A 22,369-nucleotide genomic window follows, 5' to 3' on the forward strand; every position below is an offset into this window, starting at 1 on the left:
GAGTGCTACCCAGCCCTTCCTGACTGTCCCAGTTGGCCACCAGGCCTGCAGCCAGCTTGTACAGGGCCCTGTCTACATCCTCTCCAGCCAGCCCAGCATCTGGAGAACTTCCTTTTCTGTTCATCCCAGTTATCCAACAACCTTTCCTGCTATATGTTCCCGCCCATTGGATTCAGACCTGACTGAGGGCCCCTCCCCAGGCCAAGGGACAGGTTGTGCTGGATGACTGCTCTCTTTCCCCCTGACCCTTTGTGGTTTCTGGTCACTCCCTTGCTGTGCTGCCTGCTGTCTTGCTGGTTGGTGGGAGAAGGCCCTGTAAGTCAGGCAGGCATGGTCAGGCGAAGGCCCTGTAAGTCAGGCAGGCATGGTCAGGAGCTCAGATCTAACAGGAGGTCCGGGTTGGTGGAGGTCAGGAAGAGGCAGATGCGGCGGGAAAGGTCAGACCCCACCCTTCGAGGCCGAGCACCTTCATCCACCTTCACAGGGAGATCAGCCAGGAGGGTCAGGCGCTCTTGCTCGGTACTGCAAGCCAAGTACGCCTAGGGCAGGCACAGGGACGAGCAGGGCAGGCCTCGGGCCTGGCCTCCATATCTGGGAGTCTGCGGGGTGGGGGGATGGGAAGGGGCTCACCTGCTGCAGAAGGCGGGGGGAGGGGAAGGCAGTGACAACAGCATCAGCCACAGCCGGGCTGACGCGGTTGAATTGCCTGATCTGCCGCCACCAGGCACCCCGAAGCCCTGTGCCATCGCTTGTCACTCGCTTGCCTGTCACGCAGCGCCCAGCTGTACAGAAGGGAAAGGCCATGCACTCCTGGAACTGCCTGAGGTTGGGGAGGGAGCAGGGAGGTTTCTAGAGGATTCATCTCTCCTGGCCACCCAGCCACCCAGCTCAGCCCTCTGCTCTCAAAGAGGTCAAAGAGGTACCACCCCTCCAGGTGTTCCTGTCACCCTCCCTGCAGCAGCCACCAACTGAGGTGGGGGTCACGCACTTGAAGGGGCGCTGGGCGAGGGCCTTGGTGAAGGCGCACACATGCTGACTCAGCTCCTGCCAGGAGGCCACCAACAACACATCCAGGTTCGCCCAGAGCTGTAAGAGCACCAGGGCCTAAGGAGAATGCAAGCCCATGAGGGTGGGTCAGAGGAGGGCTCCTCTGGTGGACACTCAGCTGAGACCAACCCTATGTGCCACCCTGGGACCAAACCCAGGTGCTGGGCCTCAGAGACTAGCCTGGGTGCCAGGGCCAAGGCCAACCACCTCACCCAACCTGCCCTGCCCTCACCTCTTCCACCTCAGGCCAGCCGACCGCCACCTTAGCATGGGCCACCCCTGGACACTCTGGCTGCTGCATCTCCTCCTGGGCATTGGGCTGGTAAGACCTAAACAAAGGTGACTATCCCTCCAGCTCCCCATATGCCATCAGTCCCACCCTCCTTGAGTTCTCCAGCTTTCTCCAGAGCCCACCCGGGGATCAGGGATGTAGCTGTGTCACAGCAGCCCCAGAGCTACCATGACATTTCCCCTGAACTTCCCCCCACCCCAGTTAGGTCTGCTAAGGGTGTGAGGGTGACCGGTACCACAGGTAGGCATCCAGTCCGATGACAGCCAGGTGAGTGCAGGTGGGGCTCTCGGGAGAAATCCAGGGTACTGAGCAGGTTGGGCCACAGATCTGCAAGCCAAGGTTTACCACACCTGTTCCTCGGGGCTGCAGCAGGCAGGGCCCACAGGTTACCAGACCACTGCCAGTTTGCAGAAAGAAGTGGGGCAAGAACAACCCAGGGTGCTGGGAGGAGACTGGAGCAGACTTCCTCTGCCCAGCCAGCTCTCTTTAGAAAACCAGCTGTGTGCCTTTAATGAGGTCGAGGGGACCTACAAAGGCCCCAGACATGTCTCAGACTCCTAAAAGAGTTCGGCTGAGTCCCCATCCCCATTCCTGGTCCACTCTGCACCCTAGCCTGGCATTTGCCTGGCAGCAGGTGCTTGATAAATGCTGAACCTCAGACTGCGCGGGACCTGGCAGACCATCAAACCTATTGACATTCGGCTCAAACATCAGCTGAGTGGTCTCTATTGCTCCTTTAGCCAGGTGGGGACTGGGCTGTTGGCTCTCACAGCAGGACTGCACAGCCAACCCACAGCCCAAATCCCTAGGCCCCCTCTCACCAGTTTCCCACCTGTCTTCTGATTCAGCTCTCCAGAGGGCGCTTGGTATCCTTACTTCGGCCCTCTAGAAGCAGCTGTGGCTCCCATCTGCTCCCAGGCCAAGAGCCCAGCTGGCTTCCCCCATCTCATCCACATCTTGGCTGTCAAACAGAGAGCCCCAGCCCACTGCACACCCTCTCCAGCCCCTCTGTCCTTGATCAGGAGCGGCACAACAGCACATCCAGGCTGGGAACCCAGCCCCTCACCAAGCACCTGGGTCAGCTGGAAGACACCCTGCAGAAACTCCTCAGGCTCCAGCAGCAGCAGAAGTTCCTGTTCATCTGCAGCCCACATCTCAGGAGGCACCTATAGGGATATCCGGGGGTACTGCTGCTCATCCTCAGCCTCAAGTGCCCCAGGGCCTTGGCCTGGGCACCGCAGCAGCTCTGAGGCTCATGGCCACGGGCAAGCCCACAGGACTGCTCTACAGAAACAAATGTGGTCTCCTGTGGAGGCCAAGACCAGCCCTAGTCCAGAGGGTCTACAGGACCACTGACCACAGAATCAATGGGGATGGAACATTCCTCAGCTGAGTTCAGACCCTGGACCCAGGCCTGCAACTGACCACTGTAGTGGCTTGGGCATCACCCACTCAACATTCCCCATTCTTAGCTTATGTACTTCACAGCGGCTGCCTCGTGAAATCACTGAGGTAACCAACCCAGAGCCGCACTATGTAAACCCTGGAAATGAGGCTGCTGGGGCACTTACACCGTAGGGGCAAGGTTCTGGCTTCACTCTGCTCCACCTGAGGCTCCGGACGGGGCGCTGGGGCTCGATGTGGTACTCACAGCCCAGGGAGCCCAAGGCCTCCATCAGAATGTCAGCACCAGCATCTTCCAGGATAGCTGAGGTGGATGAAAGAGACAGCTGTCACTCCTTTTCCTCTAGGGGAGGATGCTACTCACCGCAGAACCCCAGCCTGGGCGGCGTTTACAAACACAACGATTCTCCCGGCTGCAAGACTGCAATTGGATCCAGATCCTGGAATCCTTTAAGCTCCCCAGTTGGAAAGCGGGCGCCAATTCTTGGCCAAAAGGCGGCCTTGACAGATGCCCCTCTCACCCCGCAGTGAGCCGGGGATAACCTCCCAGTGATTAAGAGGAGCTTCCAAAGCCCGAGCTCCAGCCGAAGTGCAGCTTCTCCCAGGACCCTGCCCTCGCCCTCGGGCGCACCTGGGTCCACGCGCACCGCCAGGCGCCGGAGCGCCTGCTCCGGCCGCAGCAGCCGCAGCGCCTCGGCTGTCGCCCTGCGCTCCTCCGCTGGGTCCCGGGACCTCGTGGCGGCCTCTGAATCGGCTTCCGTGCCGACAGGACCCTCGGTGTCCGAGTCCGAGATCTCCCAGGTCGGGGGCCGCCGCTGTCTCCGGCCCCGATAAGAGCCCCCGGCCCTCCGAGGCCCAACCTTCGCCATGGCCGGCCCGGCCTCTCCTCGCTTCCGGCAGCGTCGGGACGCCTATGCGGGAACACCAGCCGCTTCCGGCGGCGGGCGGGCCTCGCGAAGCGCCGCGGCAGCTTCTCACAGCCGGAGCTCGTAGGCGCGGACCGACCATGGCGCGCAAGAAGGTGCGGCCGCGGCTGATCGCCGAGCTGGCCCGCCGCGTGCGGGCCCTACGCGAGCAGCGGGAGCGGCCGCACGACTCACAGCGCTATTCCCTGGACTACGAGACGCTGACGCGGCCTCACTCGGGCCGCCGGCTGCCGGTGCGGGCCTGGGCCGACGTGCGCCGCGAGAGCCGCCTGCTGCAGCTGCTTGGCCGCCTGCCTTCATTCGGCCTGGGCCGCCTAGTCACGCGCAAATCTTGGCTGTGGCGACACGATGAACCGTGCTACTGGCGCCTCACGCGTGTCCGCCCGGACTACACTGCGCAGGTGTGTGCGCCGGTCCTCACCTACCCGCGCCCGAGCATCGCGGGGCTGCATTGTTCCCCCTACACGCGGCTTTGTGGGACGGAGTCTCCTGCATCCTGCTGTACGGGGGGCAAGAAAACTTTGTGAGCTGATCCCCTCCCTATTTGTTTTGCAGAACTTGGACCATGGTAAGGCCTGGGGTATCCTGACCTTCAAAGGTAAGGAGTAGGAGACGGGGTCGGGTGACTGCTGGCAACAGACTGTTCCGCGAGTGTGTGCAATAAACCCAGTCATTTCCCCAGGAAAGACTGAGGGCGAGGCCCGGGAGATCGAACAGACCATGTACCACGACTGGCGGCTGGTGCCCAGGCACGAGGAGGCGGCCTTCACCGCTTTCAAGCCGGTGCCAGAGGACACTGTGCGCTCTGTGCCCTACCCACCGCTGCTCCGTGCCATGATTCTAGCAGAGCGACAGAAAAATGGGGACACCAGCACCGAAGAGCCTGTGCTGAATCTGGGCAGAATACGCATTGATCCCTGGGACTACCCTGTGAAACTGGAGGCAAAGAGAAAGGCCAAGGGCACTCCAGTCTAAAATGCCAGAACCGGCAGCCTGCCTGAAGGATGTAAGGCAATGGGCACCATTTCGGTGAAACAAAATATCTTTGGGTTACACCTGAATCAGCTCCCTGGAAGCTTGAATCCAATCTCCTTGATTTGTTCTGAGACTGCACTGAACAAAGGGTGGCGCCAGACCCTGCCTGTGGCTTTCCTCTGTACCTGTTGCCCAAACCCAAATCTCACCGAGGGGGCCACGCAGGAGGCAGCTGCTGGGGGCGGCGTGGGGGTGGGGACTGAAAGCAGCGGGGTTAGTGGGTGTGGAGCCCCAGCGTTGGCCTCTGTCACTTCCAGGCCGGCATCCCTTCCCGATCATGCGTTGCCTCGGCCAGGACCTAAGCTTGGACGCGAATAAAGGCAAATGAAGCAGCCCTGGGATGTAGTTTCTTCGAGTTTGGGTCGGGGGACTTGGCTGATGGTCTGCAGGAGTGTGGGGAGAAAAAGACTGATACCTTGGTGTATCTGGCCCGGTGGATGGGAAGACAGGAGCGGATTGGGGTGGCACAGACGTGGTAGCCGCAGAGCTCCTAGGGTAAACGACCTCAGGCATGGCTTCACCACGTTCCCCCAGCTCTCCTCTCCGCACCCACAGAGGTAACCCCTCCAGGAGGCCGGCACGAGGGGTCAGGCCGCGGCCCCTTTAAGAGCAGGCCCCACCCCCACCCCAGTCTGCGCTCCGCTCCAGCTGCCGCCGCCGCCGCCATCATGATCTGCTTGGTGCTGACCATCTTCGCCAACTTATTCCCGGCGGGTACGCAGGGGCCGGGGCAGGGGGCCGGGCCGGGTGAGGAGGGCTGCGGCCTGGTCTGACGCGCGCTGCCTCGCGGTCCCGCAGCCTGTGCCGGCGTGCATGAGCGCACCTTCCTGGCCGTGAAGCCCGACGGCGTGCAGCGGCGGCTTGTGGGCGAGATCGTGCGGCGCTTCGAGAGGAAGGGCTTCAAGCTGGTGGCAATGAAGCTGGTGCAGGTGGGGGCGAAGGCGGAGGGTCGCGGGAGGGGCAGGGCGGGAGGGGTGGGCGCCGGAGAGGGCGGTGCCTCAGAGCACACGGCGATCCCTCCCTCCCCAGGCCTCGGAGGAGCTGGTGCGCGAGCACTACGCCGAGCTTCGCGAGCGCCCTTTCTACGGCCGCCTGGTCAAGTACATGGGCTCCGGGCCGGTGGTGGCCATGGTGAGTGCCGGAGGGCGGGCGGCGCGCTGACCCGCGCTGGCCCGCGCCCTGACCCTGTGCCGCCGGCCCTGTCGGTAGGTGTGGCAGGGGCTGGACGTCGTGCGCACCTCGAGGGCACTAATTGGGGCCACGGATCCTGCGGACGCCCTGCCGGGCACGGTCCGTGGAGATTTCTGCATCGAGGTCGGAAAGTAAGGCCAGCCCTCAGCCCCGGGGGACGTTGTTATCACTACCCCAGCTGGGCATCTCGGGATCCCAGACCGAGCTTACTCGCATTTTTCCTGCGCAGGAATGTGATTCATGGCAGCGACTCCGTAGAGAGTGCCCACCGTGAGATCGCGCTCTGGTTCCACCCCCGGGAGCTCCTCTGCTGGGAGGACAGCACTGAGCACTGGCTGTATGAGTAACCCGGCAGCAGGGGCCAGTCCTCTTTCAGCGGCATAAGACCCAAGGCTGGGTGCCCAGGGCCTTTAGAACAGACCGCTGCAATAGTTGTGGATGACTTAGCATCCTCCAGGCCCCGGAAGTGGTGCTCAGAACAGCCTTTTGTAGCAGGGTTTACAGTACCCCTTGGGTCTGCCCAGGCCTTGGTATGCCACTGTTTACAGCACGCCTAGAAACGCACCAGAGTGGCGACCCTGGCACTCAGCTTGGTCCGGCATTTCTTTTTATAATAAACTGAAGAAAATCCTTGGGCTCGCATTGGTTTGGGTCCAGGGACACAAAAGTACCATCATAAGACATTTATCATTTATTACATACAGAGCAGATATGTGGGTTCGCTTGCAGGGCCAAAGCCTGAGGAGAACCGTCACCAAGCCCCTTCCCCCAGCTGTACCCACCCAGATAACCCCCCAGTCATTCATGGCGCTGTGGGAACAGACAGGGGACTTGACCTACATCACAGTGGAGAGTGGCAGGGCAGTGGGGAGAAGCCTGCAGCTGCATGTGACTGCAGTGGAGTCCGGCTGGGCTGTGGGATGGCTGCCCAAGATCTGTGCTTCTCTGGTGGGAGGTGGGTGGGCAGCAGGGCCTGGGGCTGCCCTGATCAGTGCCTTTTGCAGCAGGAGTAAGGCCTGGGCCTGGGGAGGCAGCAGTCCAGGGCAGTGCCCTTCAAAGCAGGTGGGTGCATGCTTCTAGAGCCTGAGAGGTGGCCCCTGTCCTCAGCCCTGAGGGCCTCTGCTGTCAGCCTGTCAGTTGCCCACAAGGGAGAAGGCCACACCACCAGCCCAAGGCACTTAGTAGTGTGTCTTGGGAGCTGGGCTCCTTTGAGGCTGCTTGGGAGGCAAGCCCTGGAGCACACCTTCCCCCATCACCCTGAGGCTGAGTCTGAGTCTGCATCCCAGTGCCCTCCCCCTTTTTTTTCCTGAGGCTTGGGCCTGCCCTGGCAGCCTGAGAAATTACACCCTAGGGGCTTCCAGGAGGGGCAGCCGCAGGGCCTGATTCTATAAGGTGGATCTTCTGCCCAGGAAAAGGAGAGGGGACACGGGTCAGTGAAGGCTGGTGAGAACCTGCCACAGGACAATCAGGGGACTTGAGCAGATGAGGGCATCTGTCTTTCAAACAGCTGCCCCAGGGAGCCTGGATACATGCTTTCATGCCAGTTCCTGGGGTGGCAGGGATGGGGAAGGGAGGAACCCAGGGAAGGCTGGTGGCAGGACCAGCTTCTGTAAGGTCAGACCCCCACCCTCATGGACAGCAGGCAAAGGCAAGTGGGCCCTGGGTGGGAAGACTCAGAGTGACGTCCCTGCTTCCTGCCCTAGGCATCCTGGGAGTGAGTGATGAAAATGGGGAGCCCAAGGTGAAGTTGGGAGCTACCTGGGGGGCTGTTCATTATGGAATTCTGCCTTGTTCTGGCCCTCCAGTACCCTGAGTCTGGACTCTGGGCTAGGGGCCAACCAGAAAAGGGTGTCCTGTCCCCAGAGGTTCTGTTCTTTCCACCCACATCCCACCTCCCAGCCAGACCCGCTTTGCTACTTGCTGCCCCTGTCGGCTTCCAGGCCGGACCTAAGGTGAAAGCTGCAGGTTGAGAGGTTAGAGGGGCTGGTGGGCTGCACCATGGGGCAGTCGTGGCAAGTGGGCAGGGTGGGGCATATGTACATGATGGTGTCAGGCGGGGGCAATGGAGGTCATGCCTCACTCAGGGGAGTAGGACACCTGCCATACGATGATGTGGCTGCGCTCAGCCTTAGAGAGCATGGGCTTCACCTGGTTCACGTCCCCCGCACTCTCCTCTGTCTCATCATCTTCTCCATCGCCTGGAGAGCAGATGGGTGTGAGAGGCAGCCCCTGCCCTGAGTCCCTAAGGCCTGAAGGCAGTGCCCACTCACCGATGCGGAAGTCAATGTAGCCCTCCCCACCGCTCAGCACCAGCACGTTCTTCAGCTTCTGGCCCTCGGCATCTGAGGCAGGGGCGGTAGGCCCAGGGCTCTCAGACGGGCTGTCCAGTACACTGCCGTTGAGAGTGGCCAACACATTCCCTGTCATGGGGTACAGGGACCTTAGCAGGACAGCCAGAGCCACCAGGCAGGTTCCTGAGGGAGGCCACAGGTGCCACCCTGCAGGGAGTGGAGCCCACCCACTCACCTGGCACCGAGACAAAGAACTTGACTGCATCCCGGTGCCCATGGAAGCAGAGCTGAGCCTGAGCCATGGAGCAGTAGGGGATGAAGCTGCTAGCTGATTTGTCGGTGCTGTCGTCACTATACACGTGGATGACGCCCCCTGGGCGGGCCCCCTCCCCAGATGTGGGGGATGTCTTGTTGGCTGGAGATAGAGAGGGGTCTGGAGGGGCTCAGCCCATCAACTGGGAGATTTCCAAGCAGGCCAGGGCAGAGGGTAGGAGCACACTGGGCCCCCAGGGCATCTTGGGTGGGGGGTTTCTTTCTGAGAGCAGGAGGCAGGCCTCTGGACTTACCTCGGAGCCCCAGGAGCTGGCCTCGGTGCAGGACCACAGCTAGGGGAGGTGAGGAGGACAGCATGAAGGGGAGAGGAGAGAAGTGGTCACAGGAGGGGCAGGCTGAGGACGGCTGTGGTCAGCACAGTCCAGTGTCCTCCCAAGTGTGGCCCGGCAGAGCACACCCACCCTGGGACCCTGCCACATGCCCTTTAGCGGCTGCCATCACCATCTCTGCAGATGTCTGGGGTCACTCACTCTCGGTCAGCGGGATGGAGATGACAACTCCATTGCCAGTGCCCACCCAGAGACGGTTGCCCGCAATAAGCAGGGCCGTGATGCGCACGAAAGAGAAGCCCAGCTTGCCGGTGCCTGGGGGAAGAGGGAACGAGCAGGTGGGGTCAGCGCTGCCTCCTGGGCCCTCCCTGCCCCGCTAGGCCCAGTCCAGCACAGCCTTACCCAGCATCTTGCTGACGTAGGGCTCGATGTCCACGTCCTGCAAGTGCTGGTGGGTGTGGGCGTGGTACAGCCGCAGTGTGGAGTCCAAGCGGATGGACACCCATACCCCATCACCGATCCATGCCAGCTGCCGCACCTGGCTCTCCCGCCGTGGGTGGGCATCAAACGACTTCTGCAGGGTTACAGCAGTCCATCAATGGGGGCAGTGGAAGAGAAGCTGAATGATACCTGCCCAGTTCACTGTAACCTGCTCTAGCACCTGATTTGCTCCCATAGCCTAGGGGGGCCCCAGCCAACCACCCCACACCCTGAGCCTGCATCTCGGTGGCTGAGGGTAGGTGTGTGGCTCTCACATAGGTGTCAACCTGACTTGTTTCAAGGTGAAGCAGATGGGCTCCAGACTGGCATTCAGTCCAGCCACCCTCTGCCTGTTTGTGACCTTGGACCAATGAGTCACTTCCCTGAGTGCAGTTGCTCTGACCCCACAGACCCCTCAACATCGATTAGAAGGTATGTCCGGAACAATGCTGGCAGCAAGAGCCCTTTTCCCGCCCAGAGCCCCTGCCGCTCGCACTTGCCTCTATCTGCATTGTCTTGGGCTGAATGACGTGCACCTTATTCTTGTAGCCGCACCAGACACGGTCATACACAACGGCCATGCAGCGGATGGAGTGGTGTGGGTGGCCCAGATCCATCAGGTGATAGTTGCTCAGGTCCCACTGGCCATCTGCAGGGAGCCCACCACACCTGCTCAGGCCTGGCTAGGTCCCCTGTTTGCTCACAGTGGGGGTGGTTCACACGCTGCCAGGACCATCAGATGCCGCCCACCTGCCCACTGCTGCCAGGCCTCACCTTCACCTCGGTGGAAGATGGCCAGAGTCCCATCTGCCAACGCCACCAGCACGCGTCCTTTCACATGCCTGGAACGGGAAGGTGGTGAGCCAGGCTCAGGCTGGACCGGCCAACCCCCCTCCCAATGCCTGGCCCTCGGCTAAGAATCACATACACGAGGCTCAGCACCGAGTCCTTCAGCTTGATGGAGTGCAGACACTTCTTCCAGTTGGACACGGCCGAGTGCACGTACAGCCTGCAGGAGGAGGCTGAGGTAGGCAGGGACTTGCCCAGGGGGTCTCCCCCAACCCCTGCCCCCAGAGCCCCACCTACCAGCCATTCTGGGCTCCCAGCCACATGGTGGGCAAGGCACTGCTGCTGGCCCCCTTGGGGTCTCCACTGGGCTCCGGCTCAGGCTGCACACCACTAGAGTTAGCCTCTGGCCCATTCTCACTGCAGGAAGGATAATGGCTCCAGAGCAGCCTATGGAGGCCTATCCCTGCCCACCTCTGCCAGCCTTCCCTCCCCTCTATCTCTTCCCCATGTAAGAGAGCCCACCTGCCAGGCTGGGCACTGGGGGGTGGGGCGGGGGCCGGGTCGGTGAAGACATGTTCTGTGAGAGGCCCAGGACGCACTGCAGCTGCCTCTGCCTCACTGGGCCCAGAGTCAGGGACTTCTGTGGCCTCTGTGGCCTCTTCTGTGGACTGTGACAGGTTGACCTTCCCATTGGTGACAGTAGCCACCTCCCCTGTGGAAAGGAGGGAAAAGCTTGGCTGGGCAGGGAGAGGAACAAGGAGGCAGAGAGAGGCTGCTCCAGGGCTCAGGTTCAGGACTCACCCTGGCCCTTGTCCAGCACTGGGGTGTCCCCTCGGGAGGAGCAGTTGCTCCGTGGCACATTGCAGCGGGTGGCACAGCCCACCAGGGTGATGCCAGCCAGCACACCATCTACACCAGAATCCTCAGCGTTCACTTCGCTATCCAGGAAGATCTCCCCTGGAGGGTAGTCACTGTCGCTGGCCGCTGCAAGACCACACCCAGAACTCATGTCACAGTGGGGTGTGAGGGAGGAAATGGGGGTCGTCTGTTGATGCCATCCCATCTACTTCCAATCAGGTGAGCATCACATTGTCTTTTCCTGTGTCCTTAAGACTAAGCAGGATGAGACCACCAGCGAGGCCCTCCTTGGACATTCCCCCACCAGCTCCTGTGTGTCCACAGGGTGTCACAGAAGGCAAGTGCTGCTCTGCAGGTCTCCTTACTTAACATCCTAGTTGTTCTCTGAGCAGCACAAACCCTGCCCTTCTGGGCATTGGCTCCAGGACTCACCAGGGATACTAGAGATGCACAGGACATGGGCATTGCAGACGGTGAACTGATCCACAACGGTGCCTGGCTGGTTGGCATCAATGATCACCACTTTGCTGGTGGTCAGGGTGCTGGTGAGGATCCACACCCGGCTAGAGGTGGCATCTGTCTCAGGGAGCTCCTTTGCCTGTCAGAGCAGAGGCAATCAGGCTGGTGCCCAAGGGTGGGCGACTCCAGCAGCCACATGGGGTCATGGGAGCCTCCTGGAATCTCTGGGAACTAGCCTTGCCCATGGCTTTAGTGGACATGGCTGTCCTGTCCCACAGCCAGGATGGTGAGCACTACGCTTTGTATCTAGGTTGCTGGCACAAGTGGTATCACTTCCACAAGAGGAGACCATGAGCTCCGAGCCATTAAGTCACTGGCTCCCAAATCAAGCCGGAACATAAAAGGAAGACTTGGACTCCAGTGTGAAGGACTTTTGCCACCCTCCTTGTTCAGCCTCTCCCACTGCACCTCTGCAGGCACTGACATTTGTTCCTTGCAAGAAGAGGGAAGGCCCTGGGGAACCCGACCCCTTCAGCCCTACTGCCTACTGAATCTTGACCCCTCTGATCTTCCCCGCCCACCACAGCTCCTGGCTCCTGGGCTAGCACCAGGCTCCAGCTCAGCCCTGAGCCTGCACTAGGGACCGGAAGGGAATCTCAGGTGGGCCCAGTCTCGGGGCACTGTCCCTAACTATCCTCTGTCTATGTCACTCCCACTCAGATCCTGATGCTGGGCACAGCCTGAGCATGCAGACAACAGCCGACACTGGCGAGACAGTACAAGCAGAGAGGCAGCCCCGGCCCCTCCTGCCACTCGGACCTTCTTCTTCTCGGGGGATGTGTGGTTGCTCTTGGTCTCTCCTTCCACTTCCCCGTTGCAGGTCAGAGGGTCAAAGCCTGGCTCAAGCTTGACTCCATTCCCAGTGTGGTCCTCGCTGGGTTTCCATCCACTCAAGTTGACACCCGCAGCACACCACAGCTAAGAGCACAGGGACATCAGGGCTGCTGCAAACGTGTGGCAGGGCCTTTCCCAGCTTCCCAAACCTGCCTGGACTCAGCTTCTGGATGGGAACCTCTCCCTGCTTTGACTGCTTCCCTGTCAGGCCAGAGCTCACCTTCATGGTCGGATCCTTCTCCACCAGAGGGCGGCAATATACTGGAACAGGCACGTTTTTCATCCGCGTGTCCTCCTGGCCCCCATTGGGACTCAGCTGCAACCACAGGCAGAAAGGTGCTGTGGGTGCGAGTCCTAGGGCGGCTCAGCCGTGTAGATAGCAGTTCGGCTACCCATCCCTCCAGAATCAGAGCTGAGGCCGTGGACCCGCCAAGTGCCGCCACCCCTCCCTGCACATGCGCATTGTGCCCCGCAGCACCTGCTTGTACTTGGCCGGCAGGCTCCAGCCACAGGCCTGCAGCCGCCCGTCATCGTTGCGCACGTGCTCGCGCACCTGGCGGTACTGCTCACGCTTCTGCTCCCGCCTGGCAGAGGAGGTGCAGTCGCTGGGCAAGAGGAATGATGGGGTACTTCTTAGTCTTTGGTGACCGACAGTCCCACAGGCCTGACCAGCAGGGAGCACCCCAGGCCCTGGGAGCTCTCCACCAAGGCAGGGGTCCTGCAGCCCCAGTTGGGTGCCCATCAAAAGAGAGGATTGTTCTCCTAGCACTGGGCCTGGAGACCATACCCCGCACCTGCCATTGTCCAGGTTCCCATTTTGTTGTCCCCATCACTAAGGGCCAGCTGGCAGGGACCTACAATGCAGCCTCCTATCCCCCTGGGCCTTCTGGGGAAACTTCCACAGTTCTGACCTAAGGCACAGAATTCCCTATTTCTGTCCGGGAGCCCTGGATTTCTTGGTTTCAAAAACAAAGGAAAAAATAAAATCACAAACAGGAACTTATTCCCCAGGAAGAAACCCAACCCTGCAGGAACACATCCTGTCGGCTCCCAGAATCCTTGCAGAGCACAGGTGTGCAGGGCCAGCTGGCTGCAATGAGATCCTCAAGAGAGGGGCGCAGCTGGCTGGGACCAAGAATAGGGACTGTAGGGGAGTGCAAAGGGACAGCCAAAGCTCCACGAGGGGGTGGAGGGGCACACAGTATGTTCATGAAGAGGTCATGACCAATGCCACCACAGACCCATCCCCTAGCACAGCCCCAGAGCATCCAGGTGAGGCAGGACTGGCTTCAGTACCCTGGGCCACATGGCCTCCCCTTGTGTGGGCCAGGAGGGAGGTGCAGGAGAGGGGCGGGACACTCACTCATCTGGGAAGAACTCCAGGGGCCGGCTGCCTGCCGAGATCTGGCACAGGGCGTGGCTTCGGCGCTGACTGAAGCCCGCTGTGGTGGGTGACTTGTAATGGATGTTCACCGAGGGGTAGGATCGCTTGGCTGGAGGGGGGCTGGACGAGGAGCTGAAGAGGCGGCTGAAGCTGCCACAAGAGGCATGGGAAGTGAGCAGTGGGCCTGGGGTAGGCCTCCCCACCCCTTACCAGCCCAGCGCCCCAACTCACAACTGCCAGATGGTGGACTTCTTCTTCTCCTGGACAGACGGGTGCTCTCGAGATGCTCTGCAAGGGAGGGGCAGGAAAGGAGCCCAGCTAAGCCACTACCTGGCCTCTCAGGCCCCCACCTGCCCAACCATGCCCACTTCACTCAGCCCTACCCCCTGCCCAGCCAACCATACCCATGGCCAGGCCTGGCCCCCCAAATCTGACTGGGCCCCACTCTTCCTGGGTTCTGTCTTGACTTCCTTGCAGAAGTCAAGGACTTCCTTCCCTCACCCGGACACACTGGAAATGGAGCAACAGAGTAAGGGCGTCCTGGGCAGATCACTCAGAACTTCCCAGAGGGGCCCTGGCACACCAGCCCCAACAGGTCCTAGCTCATCTCTAGCCCAGTGGGCATCTCCCTGCCAGGCCAGGGTTGCAGAGGGAACCTGGTTCTCCTGACCCCTGCAGGCTCCTACCTGGGAGACCCCTCACCCTTCCAAACCTCCTAGAAGAGAGGGAGGTAGATGGGTTAGAGGTCAGCCTCAAAGTCCATTGCCAGGACCTCTTATGGTGACCATGTCTCACATATGGAGACAGAAATGCATCTTTGGGGCCCTGCGAGCAGCCTTGGGGACCCACCTGATCATCTCTGTCCACCGCACGGCTTCCTGAAGCTCCATCAACCGCTCCTTGTACTGGTTGCGCTCCATAAGCACGCGGGCCATCTCCACCCGTGTGAAGCGGCGGCGCTGCGCCATGGGGATCTTGTCCTGCAGGGAAGGGGCGCTGCTATTCAGCCAGTGAAGGACCAACTGGCAGGTCAGTCCAGTGCCCACCAAGACCAGGTCACAGAGATTCCTCTTGGGCTGGCCTCTGGGTGGGGGGTGTGGGCAGGGGGACAGTAAACATGGGAGTCTACCCGCCAACAGGGCCACCTTCTTTCCAGAAGGTCACAGGATGCGCAAGGGGCACCACAGTGACTTTTCCTATGAGCCCCTGGACACTGCGGCAACCCCAAATAACTCCAGTGAACAGTAACAGGTGGGGCTGGCCCAAGGTGAAACCACTGGAAGGTTCTCGGGAAGCGAGCAGGACCTGGGGTCACCATGTCCAAGCTGAATGCTGGAAGTGTTGGTGGACCTGTGAGGGGTCTGCTGCTGGTGAATTCTATGGCAGGACCAAGTCTACTTTGTGAGTTGTGTCCCCGGCGGCCTCAGGCTGGTGCAGGGTGAGGGGGCCCAGAGGGCAGCTGCCAGGTGGGTCCCCACCACATGCAGCCCCAGCCCCATACGAGCGAGCAGAGGCCCCTACTGGGTACCTCCACCCCACGAGGGAGCAGCCTGAGGGAGCCACAATTCACATGCAGCTTGTTTCCATCCTAGAGTGGTTGGAGGGAGGGGCTGCACAGGAATAGCTACTGTTTCCCGAGAGCCTGCTGTGTGAACTGCATCCCGATGAGAGCATCGTGACCGGGAAAATAACAGCTAATGAGTGATGGGGTCCAACATTCACCTGGGGTAAAGACCCGTGACTGCCTCCTCCAGGCAGCAGAGGGGCCGACTTTCCTCAGAACATGGGGTGCACCTCACTGGGGAGGTGGGGAAAGATGAGCAGTCCGAGGGCCTCACAGCGCCTCTGCTACTCAAGCTGTTCAGTCTGGGGACACTGGGGACTGACACTATTTCCACGGCCTTGCTCTGCAAGTTGGAGTGTGGGGGCAGCAGCTGTGCTGCACAGACAGGGAGAGCCTGCCTGTGACTGTGCAAAATGCATCCACTAGGCCCTGGGGCTGAGGGCGCCTGCTCTGACTTCATGACATCTGGGGATGGGGAGCATGCTGCTGGATGTGGTCACCACACAAGTGGGGTGAGCGGGACTCAGAGGCCCAAAAGAACGAGTGCATCCCTGGTAGCCCCCCCACAGCCACCCCCCATGCCCCACATGTTAATAGTGGAATATACCAATTCTGTACAGAGATAGCTGCTTACATCCTCCCCCTCTTCTTTGGGTTCACGGCGGGCAATGATGGCCTCAGACTTCACTCTGCAGCACGAGAGAAAGCCAGGCGAGGTAAGGGCCCACTGGGTGCCAGCCCAGAGGCTGTCCCACCTTGAAACCAGACTCAGGACTCTCCCCTCAAGTTCTAGGCCCTGAGCATTCCTGCCAGTGCCCTGAAGCCCAAAATCAGTCCTGGAATAGGACCTCCTCCTAGCAACCAAGTGCTGCTGGGAAGGCAGAGCCCCTATAGTTTTGGGCACAGGCAGCACTGGCTTCAGACAAGCCCAGAGCAGGTCTGGCTCCCACTCCCACAAACTGGCAGAGGTACCATCTGCCGGGGGCCTCCTCTTACACCTTCCCTTCCTGTCACCACCCTGGGAGAATGGGTGAGGGTCAGGCTGAAAGAAGGGCGACAGGGAAATGCAGACTGCAGGGGAGGAGACCCCAGAGCTTCCCAACTGGGCTGCATGGCTGAACCTTGGCTGATCAAGGGCCCGAGGTCCCAGGGGACAGTGGGGCACAGAAGGCAGCCAGCTCTCAATTCTTCCCCCCTTCCTCCTGAATGAACATCATGGTGTGAGGGCAGCAGGAAGGCCCAGCTCGGCCACTAAGGAAAGGGCACCCTAGACAGAACCATCACTCCTGCAGGATTCCAGAGGAAGGAGATGGAAGGGGCGGGGCTGGTGGACAGCCAGGTGCTGTGTGGGTGGAGTCAAAGGTCAGATGCAACTGAAAGAGGACTGCCAGGCTGAGAGGTGAGCATGCAAAGTGAGCCACTTTGAGAAGAAATGATCTCTGAGATGTAGCTGGCAGAAAAGATGACAGGGGTCCCAAAAGAGGCCCAGCGAGGATCTCACTCTGCCCTCCGTGCTCTCAACCCTTGTCCCTCCTGGGACCCCCACCCCAGCCCTGCTCACCTCCTCAGCTCCTCCTCCAGGTCCTTGATTCGGCTCTCCAGCCTTAGTTTGGCTTGCCTGGCAGCTTCCAAGTCCCCCTTCAGCACCTCCTGCTCCCCCGACAGCTGGTCCACTTTGGCGATGAGGTCATTCTTCACCACATTCAGAGCGTTTCTTTGAAAAGGTAGAAAGACCGAGCCTCGGGTGAACCAGCATGTACATTATGTGATGGAGGCTGCAGAGGGGTCCGCCCACACTTGTGTATCCAAGGCATATCCTGGTCCAGAGTGTGGCGAAAGGTGGTTACTACATGCCCCCATTAAAGCCAGTGACCACTCTCCCCAGGGGGGGGGGCCGAGCTCAGCCATGTGGGTCCATGTCCTCCTTGGGGGGTGCCCTCTGGGCTGGGCTGACATGGTTGTCACAGGGAGACCCAGCTGGAAGGTTATCTGAGCGAGGCACTGGAGAAGAGCATTCTTACTTGGTTTCTAGAAGCTGTGAGTTCTCCAGCAGCAGATTCCCCACTTCCTTGCCCATTCCTGAAACAAAGGGTGCAGAGGTTTTGTGCCTGGCAAAGCCAGATGCTAATGCCACCACACCTGCCTCAGACTAACAGGCATCCCCCAGGGAGCGGCCCACCCGTGAGGGCTGATGAGAGAGGATCAGGACCAGAGGCAAATGGAGGCCAAGCAGACCATGAGAGAGGCCTCTGCTGGCCTTCAGGTGGGCTCTCCACCCAGCAACGCAGTCAGGGGTGAACCTGCTGCATGCAGGCCCCAAGAGGGTCCCAGAATGGCCTCTGGAAGGCACTGAGCAGGTCTCCATGGTCTTGATGGATGCAGCAGCCCTGGGCTTACATTCTGGACCCTGGGGTTAGGTTCCTACAGCTTTCTACTGACATGAAGTCTGCATACCATCAGGGCCCAGATGGCACCAGATTGAGCCGACTCTGAACTGGCTCTGTACATCCACCTCAATCTCTGTGTCCCCACCCAGCATCACCCCACCCTGTGGCTTCCTGGCCCATCATGAAGCCAACCCTTTCAGAGCTGCCCCCCAGGGGAATGGAGGTTGGAGCTGTGGTGACAGAAAGAGAAGACAGCGTAGGTACCAAGAACACCCGCCGAGGGGAGGGGAGGGGACGGCCCCATGGCAGGCGCAGCCCTCCATGGCGAGGAGCGGGACTGGAGGCACCTGGCCCAAGGCGGTGGGGTCAGCAGGAAGTAAAAGGCAGTGGATGTGAGGAGGACGACAGTGCTCCCTGGGGCTGGCGCCCACAGGGGCTGACCTCACTCCTCTGTGACCAGGCCCCACAGTGGACCCCACAGACTGAGCTCTCTGCAGGCAAGTCACAACAGCTCCCCAGAGTACTGAATCTAATCCTTTGGGACAGCCCCCAAACCCAAATCTGTTCCTGTTTCACTTCCCTGCAAGTCCAATGCAACCATGAGACAAGACGCACAGGCGCACGGTGTGCTGAGCTTAGGGCTCTCCCTGTCTCCATTCTCGCACCCTTGCCTCGCGGCCTGCCCGCCCTGGGTGGAACACAGCAGGCACCAGGCAGGCTCGAGGGGCTGGGCTGCCCCTCTTCAGCAGGCCTCGGGTCTGCTCTGAGGGAAGCTGTTGGGGTGGCAGGGCAGAGGCCCCCACTCCCTGTGCCCCCCCCTGAAGTCCCTGCTGACCCCACCTTGCCCCACCATGCAGAACAAAGCAGACGGCTCATGAGGCATGAGAAGGTGTCGGGTAGACAAAGGAAGACCGAAATGAGAGAAACACATACTGAAATGGGGCCTTGGCCTTACCAAAAAAATCATCGCGCACTAGGGGAGCAGTCCCAGTCCCACAGGAGATAGGCAACCGGGGCGGGAGGAAGGATTAGGAGAGAGGAAGGGAGAGAAAACAAGCGCATTAAGCCTGTGTGGGCAGCAGGTGAAGGTGTTTTAGGGCTACTTCTCTGTGTCGGAGTTAGACACAGGAGCAGGGTGGGAGGGAGCCAGCTACTCCTCTGGAAAGTTTATCCTTAGGGTGCACAGACCACCAGGCCAACAGCACTTGCCGGGGAGGTGAAAGGTCAAGGCAATGCACTGACACCTTACACCACAACCTGGGTAAAGTCACTGCAGGGAAGGAGAGCTGTGCCCAGGACCCTTGTGCCTTTGCACACTGCAGAGGCTGAAGTTGGGTAGGAGGGGGCCTCAGAGCCTCCTGCTGCAAAGCAAGAAAGCAGGATCTCAGTGCACCTGCCACATGGGGAGAGGACCCCTGAGCTGCGCTTGGTGGGGGCCTCATGGGATCCCAGGCTCCTAGGAAACACCCGAGAGAGGAGACACCGCAGAACTGGGCCTGCAGGCCTTGTTCAGGTAACCGTCCTGTGCTTCTAACAGCTCTGTAGAACCTTAAGAAATGACCATGGGAGCCCTGGCCAGTTTTGCTCAGCGGTTAGAGCATCGGCCCACAGACCAGAGAGTCCCGGGTTCGGTTCCCGCTAAGGGCACGTACCTCGGTTGTGATTCGTCCCCAGCACTGGTTGGGGTCGTGTGGGTGGCAACCACTCGATGTGTCTCTCTAACATCGATGTTTCTCTCTCTCTTCCTCCCTCTCTCCCTCCCACTCTATCTGAAGATAAATGCAAAAATGTCCTCAGGTGAGGATAAAAAAAAAGAAATGACTGTGGGGGATTCTCAGCTTTCAAGAAGACAGGGGTCAGGGCACAGCTTCTCCCTCAGAGGCCAAGGTTACCGTCGGTGGGCGAGTGGAGCAAACCAAAATAAGCTTCCAAGCGGCAGCAGGCTGGTGAGCAAAAGCACGTGTGCCTTAGTGGCCTGGAACGGAATTAGGAAGGACAGGCTGCCCAGCTAGTGGTGACTGGAGTGTGACAGCAGCAGGGAGTGTCCCTGGGACACCACCCCGCTCCACCTGGACTCCACTGTGGGGACGAGGGGGCTACAGACAGACAGACAGGAGAAATACACACCTGAGAACTCCCCTGGGGCCATGTCCATCGAAGCACAAAATGACAGGGAAAGTAAGCGACAAAGGTCAATTGGTGACTGGAACCAATAAAATAAATTCTTATTAAAGAAAAAGTAACAATTATCAGCCATTTCCATGTTGAAGAGATTAAAGGAATACGAGCAGATGTCACCAGGTCTGTGGTGACAAATCCCATTGCGGGCAGAAACCCTGAAGGAAACGGGAGGCCAGAACAGAACGTCCCTCAGTCCCCAGGGGGCCCAGAGCACCTAGAACACCAGGAAGGGGTCAGGCATGGGAATCTAAAGCCCGCTCGCCCCTCTAGTCCCATCACCCACCCATTAGGAGGGCCGGCCCTCTGCAGACCCGAAGGCTAAAGCCTGTAGAGTGTGTGTGTGTGTGTGTATGTGTGTAAATGGTTGTGTGTGTGCAGATACGTGTGCGTGGCTGGGTGGGGGTATGTGTGCACGTGGGAGAGTGGTTGTGCACGTGTGCATGAATGTGGTTGGGTATGTATGTGGTTGCTAGTCCGTGGGGTGTGGTGGGGTGCCAAGAGTGTCCAACCACACAGGCGCCCCTCAGAGTAAGCAAGCTTTCTGAGTAAGTGAGCTACTTGCAGGCATCTGGCCTTGCAGCGAGCCCAGGCCAGACTAGTTCCTGCAGAAAGGGCACAATCTCAAGTAAGGGGTGACCAGAACACGGGGCCCCACTATGTAGGGAGGTAAACGCTGAGTCAGAGGGCAGAGACGGGGGCAGGCACGCTGGCGTGTGCTGTCCTCACATGGGTCCAAACTGCTCTCTGCTACACAGCTAAGGACTTCATGACAATACTGTCCCCTTGGTTCATTTCACAAATAAAGGAAACGGTACAAAAAGTCACTTGTCTTAAATGGCAAGATACATAAATTGTTGTAGAAATTCAAATAAAGTGCACCAATTCAAAAGTGCTCTCTCCTCTCTCCTTCCCAAAGCAACAACTATTAACACGTGATATTCTTCCTCTCAGACTTTTTTCTAGATAACCATCAGTTTTTATTTATTTATTTATTTTTAATCCTCACCTGAGGACATTTCTCCATTTTTTGTTCAGATAGAGTGGGAGGGAGAGAGAGAGAGAGAAACATCAACGTGAAAGGGACACATTGAGTGGCTGCCACCCGCACGACCAACCAGGGCCGGGGACAAACTGCAACCGAGGTACGCGCCCTTAGCGGGAACCGAACCCGGGTCTCTCTGGACCGCAGGCCGACGCTCTAACCGCTGAACCAAACCGGCCAGGGCAACCATCAGTTTTTAATCAACAAAGTCACAACCACCTTCTTGGACAACTTGCTTCGTTTCACCTCACACTGCATCACAGGACTTTCCATGTCAAAGACCCACAGTCACCTGGGATGCTTTGCTGTATTCCATAGGTGTGTCCCTCATTTACTGCAGCACTCATGCCCTTAGTATTTGGGGATTTATGGTTTTGCGTGACCATCCAGGATACTATCACGCACAGCCAAGGATGGGCAAGGTGGTGCTGTTTGAGAACCTGTGGTCCTGCTCCCTCTGAGTGTCTAGCTACTAACCCACACCGCCAGCTGCCATCAATGGGGCAAAAGACAGCCTGCTTTGTTTTGGTCAATCTTTTGAGGAAAAAGAGTTATCTCTATTTTCTCTCAATTTTCATTTCTGTATTATTCCTGAAATTAAGCATCTTTTCATGTTTATTGGTATCTTCTGTGAATATCTTATTTTATCCTCTGCCCATTTTTCTACTGTACTTGACTTTTCTTTCTTGATGTTAGAGAGAGGAAGGGAGAGGGAGAGAGAGAGACATCGATGTGAAAGAACATCGATTGGCTGCCTCCTGCATGCCCCCCACTGGGGATTGGGCCCACAACCTGGGCATGTGCTCTGACTGGGAATCAAACTGACAACCTCTTGGTGCATAGGTCAACATTCAACCACTGAGCCACACTGGCCAGGCTGTTCTTGATTTCTTTTAATTTTAATGATGGAGATGATAAACATATGTTCTCATTTTCATGTGGTCACACCTGTCAGTATTTTCCTCTGTGGCTATGCAGAGAAACCCAGATTATGAAAATGCTCTCCAATATTCTCTTCTAGTTCTAGTATACTTGTATTTTTATGTTTAGATCTTTCTTCTTTTTTTTTAATCCTCACCCGAGGACATTTCTTTTTTTCTTCTATTTATCTTCAGATAGAGTGGAAGAGAGGGTGAGAGGGACACATGGCTGCCTCCCGCACAAGCCCGGACCATGGCCGGGGACAAACCACAACTGAGGTACATGCCCTTGACCAAAATCAAACCTCTCCAGTCCTCAGGCCGATGCTCTAACCAGTTGGCCAGGGCTAGATCTTTATTTTTTAAAATATGTTTTTAGCCCTGCTGGTGTGGCTCAGTGGTCGAACATCGACCCATGCACAAAGAGGTTGCCGGTTCGATTCCCAGACAGGACACATGCCCAGGTTGTGGGCCCGATCCCCAGTGGGGAGCATGCAGGAGGCAGCCAATCAGTATTCTCTCTCATCGATGTTTCTCTCTTTCTCTCCCTCTCCCTTCCTCTCTCTCTAAAATCAATAAAGAAAAACATACACATATGCTTTTACTGATTTGAGAGAGAGGAT

General features: G+C 58.8%; 4 protein-coding genes across 21 annotated transcripts in view; 2 read left to right on the forward strand and 2 right to left on the reverse strand.

Moving 5' to 3' along the window:
• Positions 1-230: 230 nt before the first annotated feature.
• EME2 (essential meiotic structure-specific endonuclease subunit 2) lies at positions 231-3,612 on the reverse strand. The gene is made up of 8 exons (XM_036279300.1): positions 3,375-3,612; positions 2,911-3,047; positions 2,413-2,505; positions 1,575-1,666; positions 1,280-1,376; positions 989-1,104; positions 631-820; positions 231-539 (listed from the first exon to the last, which is right to left on the reverse strand). The coding sequence occupies exons 1-8, from the start codon at positions 3,610-3,612 to the stop codon at positions 369-371; spliced, it is 1,134 nt and encodes a 377-aa protein (XP_036135193.1). The 3' UTR covers positions 231-368.
• An 89-nt stretch (positions 3,613-3,701) lies between these two features.
• On the forward strand, positions 3,702-5,318 carry MRPS34 (mitochondrial ribosomal protein S34). Of its 3 annotated transcripts, none has more exons than XM_036278603.1 (4): positions 3,702-4,070; positions 4,225-4,267; positions 4,352-4,675; positions 5,260-5,318. In XM_036278603.1, exons 1-3 carry the CDS (start codon positions 3,750-3,752, stop codon positions 4,642-4,644), a joined length of 657 nt encoding a protein of 218 aa, XP_036134496.1. In that variant the 5' UTR covers positions 3,702-3,749; the 3' UTR covers positions 4,645-4,675; positions 5,260-5,318. The 3 variants fall into 3 exon arrangements, with proteins under 3 accessions (XP_036134496.1, XP_036134495.1, XP_036134494.1); XM_036278602.1 differs by lacking the exon at positions 5,260-5,318 and adding an exon at positions 4,962-5,243 and having other exon boundaries at positions 3,703-4,070; XM_036278601.1 differs by lacking the exon at positions 5,260-5,318 and having other exon boundaries at positions 3,704-4,070; positions 4,352-4,909.
• Positions 5,319-5,330: 12 nt separating this feature from the next.
• Positions 5,331-6,565, forward strand: NME3 (NME/NM23 nucleoside diphosphate kinase 3). 2 transcript variants are annotated; one of them, XM_036278604.1, is made up of 5 exons: positions 5,331-5,418; positions 5,503-5,633; positions 5,734-5,835; positions 5,914-6,026; positions 6,125-6,565. In XM_036278604.1, the coding sequence occupies exons 1-5, from the start codon at positions 5,373-5,375 to the stop codon at positions 6,240-6,242; spliced, it is 510 nt and encodes a 169-aa protein (XP_036134497.1). In that variant the 5' UTR covers positions 5,331-5,372; the 3' UTR covers positions 6,243-6,565. The 2 variants fall into 2 exon arrangements, with proteins under 2 accessions (XP_036134497.1, XP_036134498.1); XM_036278605.1 differs by having other exon boundaries at positions 5,914-6,018.
• Positions 6,566-7,584: 1,019 nt separating this feature from the next.
• MAPK8IP3 (mitogen-activated protein kinase 8 interacting protein 3) overlaps positions 7,585-22,369 on the reverse strand; it is a 58,372-nt gene continuing 43,587 nt past the window's right edge. For 6 of the 15 annotated variants that reach the window (XM_036278594.1, XM_036278592.1, XM_036278599.1 and 3 more), the window contains 24 exons: positions 19,731-19,742; positions 18,559-18,576; positions 17,238-17,295; positions 16,778-16,930; positions 15,824-15,905; positions 14,502-14,632; positions 13,884-13,940; positions 13,632-13,802; positions 12,747-12,873; positions 12,489-12,584; positions 12,194-12,352; positions 11,348-11,513; positions 10,859-11,041; positions 10,580-10,769; positions 10,355-10,474; positions 10,197-10,277; positions 10,043-10,110; positions 9,769-9,917; positions 9,191-9,362; positions 8,990-9,103; positions 8,753-8,791; positions 8,422-8,601; positions 8,166-8,315; positions 7,585-8,093 (listed from right to left, as the gene is read on the reverse strand). In XM_036278594.1, coding sequence (XP_036134487.1) covers positions 7,972-8,093; positions 8,166-8,315; positions 8,422-8,601; positions 8,753-8,791; positions 8,990-9,103; positions 9,191-9,362; positions 9,769-9,917; positions 10,043-10,110; positions 10,197-10,277; positions 10,355-10,474; positions 10,580-10,769; positions 10,859-11,041; positions 11,348-11,513; positions 12,194-12,352; positions 12,489-12,584; positions 12,747-12,873; positions 13,632-13,802; positions 13,884-13,940; positions 14,502-14,632; positions 15,824-15,905; positions 16,778-16,930; positions 17,238-17,295; positions 18,559-18,576; positions 19,731-19,742 — 2,798 coding nt within the window. In that variant the 3' untranslated portion in view covers positions 7,585-7,971. Of the gene's footprint in view, positions 8,094-8,165; positions 8,316-8,421; positions 8,602-8,752; positions 8,792-8,989; positions 9,104-9,190; positions 9,363-9,768; positions 9,918-10,042; positions 10,111-10,196; positions 10,278-10,354; positions 10,770-10,858; positions 11,042-11,347; positions 11,514-12,193; positions 12,353-12,488; positions 12,585-12,746; positions 12,874-13,631; positions 13,803-13,883; positions 13,941-14,501; positions 14,633-15,823; positions 15,906-16,777; positions 16,931-17,237; positions 17,296-18,558; positions 18,577-19,730; positions 19,743-22,369 lie in introns of all 15 variants that reach the window. The other 9 variants (XM_036278588.1, XM_036278586.1, XM_036278590.1 and 6 more) reach the window with 5 other exon arrangements.

Source organism: Molossus molossus, unplaced genomic scaffold (genome assembly GCF_014108415.1).
Source record: "Molossus molossus isolate mMolMol1 unplaced genomic scaffold, mMolMol1.p scaffold_m16_p_3, whole genome shotgun sequence".
Classification (NCBI taxonomy): Eukaryota; Metazoa; Chordata; class Mammalia; order Chiroptera; family Molossidae; genus Molossus; species Molossus molossus.

Bases quoted from the DNA above. Each gene is read 5' to 3' on its own strand.
- EME2 (XM_036279300.1), bottom strand. From the start codon at position 3,612: ATGGCGAAGGTTGGGCCTCGGAGGGCCGGGGGCTCTTATCGGGGCCGG. The intron at 2,506-2,910 runs GTAAGTGCCCCA...ATATCCCTATAG, and splicing joins CAGAACCTTGCCCCTACGGT to GTGCCTCCTGAGATGTGGGC. The intron at 1,377-1,574 runs GTACCGGTCACC...ACCTTTGTTTAG, and splicing joins GGACTGGATGCCTACCTGTG to GTCTTACCAGCCCAATGCCC.
- MRPS34 (XM_036278603.1), top strand. From the start codon at position 3,750: ATGGCGCGCAAGAAGGTGCGGCCGCGGCTGATCGCCGAGCTGGCCCGC. The intron at 4,071-4,224 runs GTGTGTGCGCCG...TTTGTTTTGCAG, and splicing joins GCCCGGACTACACTGCGCAG to AACTTGGACCATGGTAAGGC. The intron at 4,268-4,351 runs GTAAGGAGTAGG...TCATTTCCCCAG, and splicing joins GGGTATCCTGACCTTCAAAG to GAAAGACTGAGGGCGAGGCC.
- NME3 (XM_036278604.1), top strand. From the start codon at position 5,373: ATGATCTGCTTGGTGCTGACCATCTTCGCCAACTTATTCCCGGCGG. The intron at 5,419-5,502 runs GTACGCAGGGGC...GCGGTCCCGCAG, and splicing joins CGCCAACTTATTCCCGGCGG to CCTGTGCCGGCGTGCATGAG. The intron at 6,027-6,124 runs GTAAGGCCAGCC...TTTCCTGCGCAG, and splicing joins TTCTGCATCGAGGTCGGAAA to GAATGTGATTCATGGCAGCG.